This window comes from Oncorhynchus kisutch, linkage group LG15, assembly GCF_002021735.2.
Source record: "Oncorhynchus kisutch isolate 150728-3 linkage group LG15, Okis_V2, whole genome shotgun sequence".
NCBI lineage: Eukaryota > Metazoa > Chordata > Actinopteri > Salmoniformes > Salmonidae > Oncorhynchus > Oncorhynchus kisutch.
Window position 1 is genome coordinate 71,863,082 of NC_034188.2, and position 5,583 is coordinate 71,868,664.

Sequence of the window (5,583 nt, forward strand, 5' to 3'; positions counted from 1 at the left end):
AGAATCACCTAGCTAATACCAGTGTTTTTGTTATTACTTGTAGAATAAATACATTGTATTATTAGTGCTATGTATTTGTACTATATTGCTGAAGTAGATGCAATATTTTGTTAGCCTTTCCACAAAAAAAATATACATTTAATTCTTATTAGCCTTTAAAACACCACCCCTAGAAAATAAAATAGATAAAATACATATAGAAATGCCACCCGTTATTGCATTACACTCTGTAATGTAATCTGTATCTAAAACCATTTCATCTGAAAACCGCCTGATTGAAATCTCTTCATTGCTTCATGTCAATGCTAAAGATCCATCATGCTGTCTGTTGTTCATTTTTTTCATTCCGTGTATTTGACTCTCATTCTCTCCCTATTTTTGTTCTGTTACCCTTGTTTTAATGTGTTTTTCATCTTTGTCCTTAGTTGCTGTGGTCATTCATGCTGGTTTCTCTCTGTTTCTCTCTCTGTGAAGCCTCTCTGCCTTGCTCTAAGTCAGCTGTTTTTGCGCCACACCTCCTCCACCCAGGTACTCTTGCTCTTTGACCTTGTGACCCCGAGGTCAAGCAAACTCATCCCGCTCAGTAAAAATACACCAAAACAACTAATCCAATGTGAAAAGGGAGAAACCCACTAACTGTACCCAGTGCCAGAATAGCAATTTAAAGTCTGCCACCCACTGCCAAGCAAAGAGTAATCCGTTGGTAATTGTGTTGTTTGTGCTGGTGTGGTTGTAAGAAAGGAGCTGGGGCAGAATCCCCATTCAACAATAAAAGGCTTTTTAGAGGGTACATTGTGTTCTCTGTCTGACATTGTAGTGGAAGCTGGAGATGTTGATTTCATTCAGGGTGAGATTATGCCTTTAGTTTTATACCAAAGCTATGGCACAGCACCATCTGCTGTTCAACAGTAGTATTGAATCTGAGTGACTGACTGCGAATGACTCTCCCCTCCCTTCTCTTCTTCCCTCTGTCCAGGCGTGGATAAAGAGAATGTGCAGCTCTCCCCCAGTGCGGCTCTCTCCACCAGTGGACGGACCCGCCATGGTTCTGCCAGTCAGGTGCAGAAACAGCGCAGCGCAGGTAGCTTCAAGAGGCCTTGCGTCAATAAGATGGTATGAGACAAAGAGAGTGAGAGATGGAGAGAACAATAGCCATCCAAAGGCCCACCATGCAACACATCTTGCACTCCTCTTTTTACGATGAATGGTGAAGTCAACCTGAGGATCAGTGTTGTATTGGGGAAGTAGCTGCATGTGTCCCTGTGTTAACCTTTGTTTGTCTTGCATCTGGAGAGCCATCGAGAGATGGCTTCGGATGGATTAAGTTGTTATTCACGGACAGAAATGTGGTCCCGGTTTTAAAAATGTATTTTTAGCCATTAAAAGGACCGAAACTGTCAAGGTGACTGAAATAAGCTGTTGAATTCTCAATGAATCCAGGTCCATATATAATGGTTTCAGTGTAAGAACTGGACAACATAATGTTTGGTGAGTGCTGCATTATGTGACATAGGAAGATGACTGGGTGAATCAATGTGGACGTCCATGTTGAACCATTATGTGACATAGGAAGATGACTGGGTGAATCAATGTGGACGTCCATGTTGAACCATTATGTGACATAGGAAGATGACTGGGCGAATCAATGTGGACGTCCATGTTGAACCATTATGTGACATAGGAAGATGACTGGGTGAATCAATGTGGACGTCCATGTTGAACCATTATGTGACATAGGAAGATGACTGGGCGAATCAATGTGGACGTCAATGTTGAACCATTATGTGACATAGGAAGATGACTGGGCGAATCAATGTGGACGTCCATGTTGAACCATTATGACATCATCATGCCCAGGAGAGGAAAAAATTAGGATTTTGGACCTGTATACTGAAGGACAGCCTCTTGCCTCCACTCCAACCCCACTACCGCCTTTACACAGCAAGGCTGCAGCAGCCATTCACCACTTCCATCTATGCAGGGTAGCTCAAATGACCAACCAACGGATGGATAGTCATGCTGTTTGCAAAACCTTCAACCCACAGTCTTGAAACCTGGATTTGGACACACATTATCATTTAGATTCTTCCCAGTTGTGTACATATGTATGTATATAGATGTACAGAAAGGATATACATTATATAACTAGTCCAAATAATAATAATAGGGTTGTTTTATCCATGGTGTGCCTTCGTCAGGGTTTTCCAATGTGAATAATTATGTGTGGAATAAAGTGAAGCCTTTCTTGGGGAAAAGAACAGGTACTAATCATCGACTATTATGTTGACTCTAGGTGAATGCTCTGTAGCGCTGCTCTGTAGCGCTGCTCTGTAGCGCTGCTCTGTAGCGCTGCTCTGTAGCGCTGCTCTGTAGATTAAAAATTAAATTAAAAATAAATGTATGATACAGAATTGATCATTTTGAAGTTCTGGTTTGATAAGATGCCAATATGTTCTCCTGATTTCCTGTTCACGCACATGGGTGTCTCTTTCTCTGGTTGAATGAAGTCTATCTATGAATTTTATCCTATCGCCAAATGAAAGGTATTGAGGGAAATGAGGGTGGCCATTACTTTGTTGTCTAAAGGTTGTTGTTTCTCCTGTAAAGTACCAGACTCATTCACTCCCTTCCCCTTCATCCTAACCTTTCCATTTGTGCAGATCCATAATGTAGAAGCTATATGGTGGAAGTTATATACCCATCTGCATTCCAGACCCTTTGGATCTGCAGACATGGAGGGTTAGAGGCTTGGAACGGTGGCTACTTCAGTCAATGGGACAGGACCTCAATCCCAGACGCTCTTGCAGCAGATGCAGGAACACTGCACGAAAGACTAGCTTGCACTATGGGAAGGAGGATTCTTTGTATTTGGTTTCCCACATGTTGTGTTGAAATGTCATTGTGACAAATGAATGTCCCCATATGGCACAGCAGCTTCCACAGCATCATCCTCTCAAAGGAAGGGGCCCAATCCTTACTTGAGATTTGTGCATGCAAATCTCCCATATATATCAATGCAAGGTGCTTTAGATGAAAGTGCCAGTTGGCTTTCTTCCCAGTTGGTTTACCTCTAATACCTGAGTCTCTGTGTACCACTCCAGAAAGTCATACCTGAGTCTCTGTGTACCACTCCAGAAAGTCATACCTGAGACTGTGTACCACTCCGGAAGGTCATACCTGAGTCCCTGTGTACCACTCCAGAAAGTCATACCTGAGTCCCTGTGTACCACTTCAGAAAAGATTGGACACAGTTAAATATGTGAGTGCGTACCATTCTAATTTAAGTTGTTGACCCATACATGTGGCCAAATTGTTTCCAGTCCTTTCTGTGGAATAGCTTTAGTTGTACTCCTGTTGTTTTTTTATTTCAAATTTCCCCTGAATATATTTATGAAGGATGCAGGTGTGGTTTACCACCATGGAAACCGTTTGAATTGAACAAAGGAGTGAATGAGGAAAGGAAACAAAAGGAAGAGACAGGACTTCAAGTGTTACTGACTATTTGTAAAGGGAAAACTGAAATATAAACTACATGACCAAAAGTATGTGGACACGTGCTCGTTGAACATCTCATTCCAAAGTCATGGGCATTAATATGGAGTTCGTCTCCCCTTTGTTACTATAACAGCCTCCACTCTTCTGGGAAGGCTTTCCACTAGATGTTGGAACATTGCTGTGGGGACTTGTTTCCATTCAACCACAAGCGCATTAGTGAGGTCGGGCACTGATGTTGGGCAATTAGGCCTGGCTCGCAGTCTGTTTCAATTCATCCCAAAGGTGTTCGATGGGGTTGAGGTCAGGGCTCTGTGCAGGCCAGTCAAATTGTTCCACAATGATTTTGACAAACCACGGGGATATTGTCATTTTGGAACAAACTGTTGCCACAAAGTTGGAAGCACAGAATTGTCTAGAATGCCATTGTAAGCTGTAGCGTTAAGATTTCCCTTCACTGGAACTAAGGGGCCTAGCCCAAACCATGAAAAACAGCCCCAGACCACTATTCCTCCTCCACCAAACTTTACAATTGACACAATGCATTCAGGCAGGTAGCGTTCTGCTGGCATCCGCCAAACCCTTGTCTTTTGGACTGCCAGATGGTGAAGCATGATTCATCCCGCCAGAGAACACGTTTCCACTGCTCCAGAGTACAATGCGGCAAGCTTTACACCAGTCCAGCCAACGCTTGGCATTGTGCATGGTGATCTTAGGCTTATGTGTGACTGCTCGGCCATGGAAACCTATTTCATGAAGCTCCCAACAAAAACTTATTGTGCTGATGTTGCTTCCAGGGGCCGTTTGGAATTCGGTAGGGAGTGTTGCAACCACGCTACACGCTTAAACACTCGGTGGCCCCGTTCTGTGAGCTTGTGTGGCCTACCACTTTGCGGCTGAGCTGTTGTTGCTCCTAGACATTTCCACTTCACAATAACAGCACTTACAGTTGACCGGGGCAACTCTAGCAGGACAGCAATTTGACGAACTGACTTGTTGGAAAGGTGGCCTCCTATGACGGTGCCACGTTGAATGTTACTGAGCTCTTCAGTGAGGCCATTCTGCCAATGTTTGTCTATGGAGATTGTATGGCTATGCGCTCGATTTTATACACCTGTCAGCAACATGCAATTTACTCAATTAAATATCAAGGTGTATGTATGTATGTATGTATTGTTTTTGAATCCCTGTGACCACTAAGATTAGACAACTGTCTGGACAAAATAGTTTGGGTGAATTCATCAACAGAGTAACTGTCATAAGAACGTGTCAGTTTTGAATAGCTGCCTTCAGGATCTAGGATGGCCACTTGGTGTCCATCGGGATGACAAGGACATATATTGTGAGGAACCATAGACTCTTAAATGAGTGGTTGACATGCTCTATTCTGATTCACAGTGAAGGGTTTTGTGGAGTTGAATATCCTCAACATGTGGCATGTTTTATTGATGTGCAACATCTTTGTCTCTAGTGTTGGTGGATGTTTTTTTAAAGCGGAATGTTCAACTCTGTAAAAAATTTCTGTACAATTTTAGAATGTTTATTTCCTGCACTGTAAATGCGTGATATTGTATAATACTGCTTTACAAAAAAGCTACAAGTTGCTGTATAATCTGTCAAAAATACACCTAATTATTCCAGTGTTAGTAATTAAAGTTTAGCTCAACTTAAAAGCCTTTCTTTTTTTTTTACACAATCTGAAGTAATGGGTAGTAGAAGTGCTCATGAACTAAATCTACAATGCCGAGGACAACCTATGCCTATGGGACAATCACAATTGCTACTCCTCTCGCCCCCCCTCTCCTCCTCATTGGCGTAAAAGGTCAGAGGGGAGGGACTTCTAGCTCTCAACCAATGGTTTTTGAGAAGGAGAAGAGGACGCAAGGAGGGTGTCATTGATATTTCCCAGAGGTTGGTGGTTCCTTGATTGGGGAGGACGGGCTCTTGCTAATGGCTGTAGCAGAATCGGTGGAATGGTATCAACTACATGGTTTCCATGTGTTTGATTCCATTCCATTTACTCCGTTCCAGACATTTATGAGCCGTCCACCCCTCGGCAGCCTCTGGACTTCTTCCCATGTCCAATGAGAC

General features: G+C 42.9%; 1 protein-coding gene across 1 annotated transcript in view; it reads left to right on the top strand.

The window, feature by feature from the left end:
• LOC116353712 (neurofibromin) overlaps positions 1 to 5,165 on the top strand; it is a 100,100-nt gene extending 94,935 nt beyond the window's left edge. Inside the window, exon 54 of the mRNA XM_031791437.1 lies at positions 977 to 5,165. Coding sequence (XP_031647297.1) covers positions 977 to 1,119 — 143 coding nt within the window. The 3' untranslated portion in view covers positions 1,120 to 5,165. The remainder of the gene's footprint in view (positions 1 to 976) is intronic.
• The last annotated feature ends 418 nt before the right edge of the window (positions 5,166 to 5,583 follow it).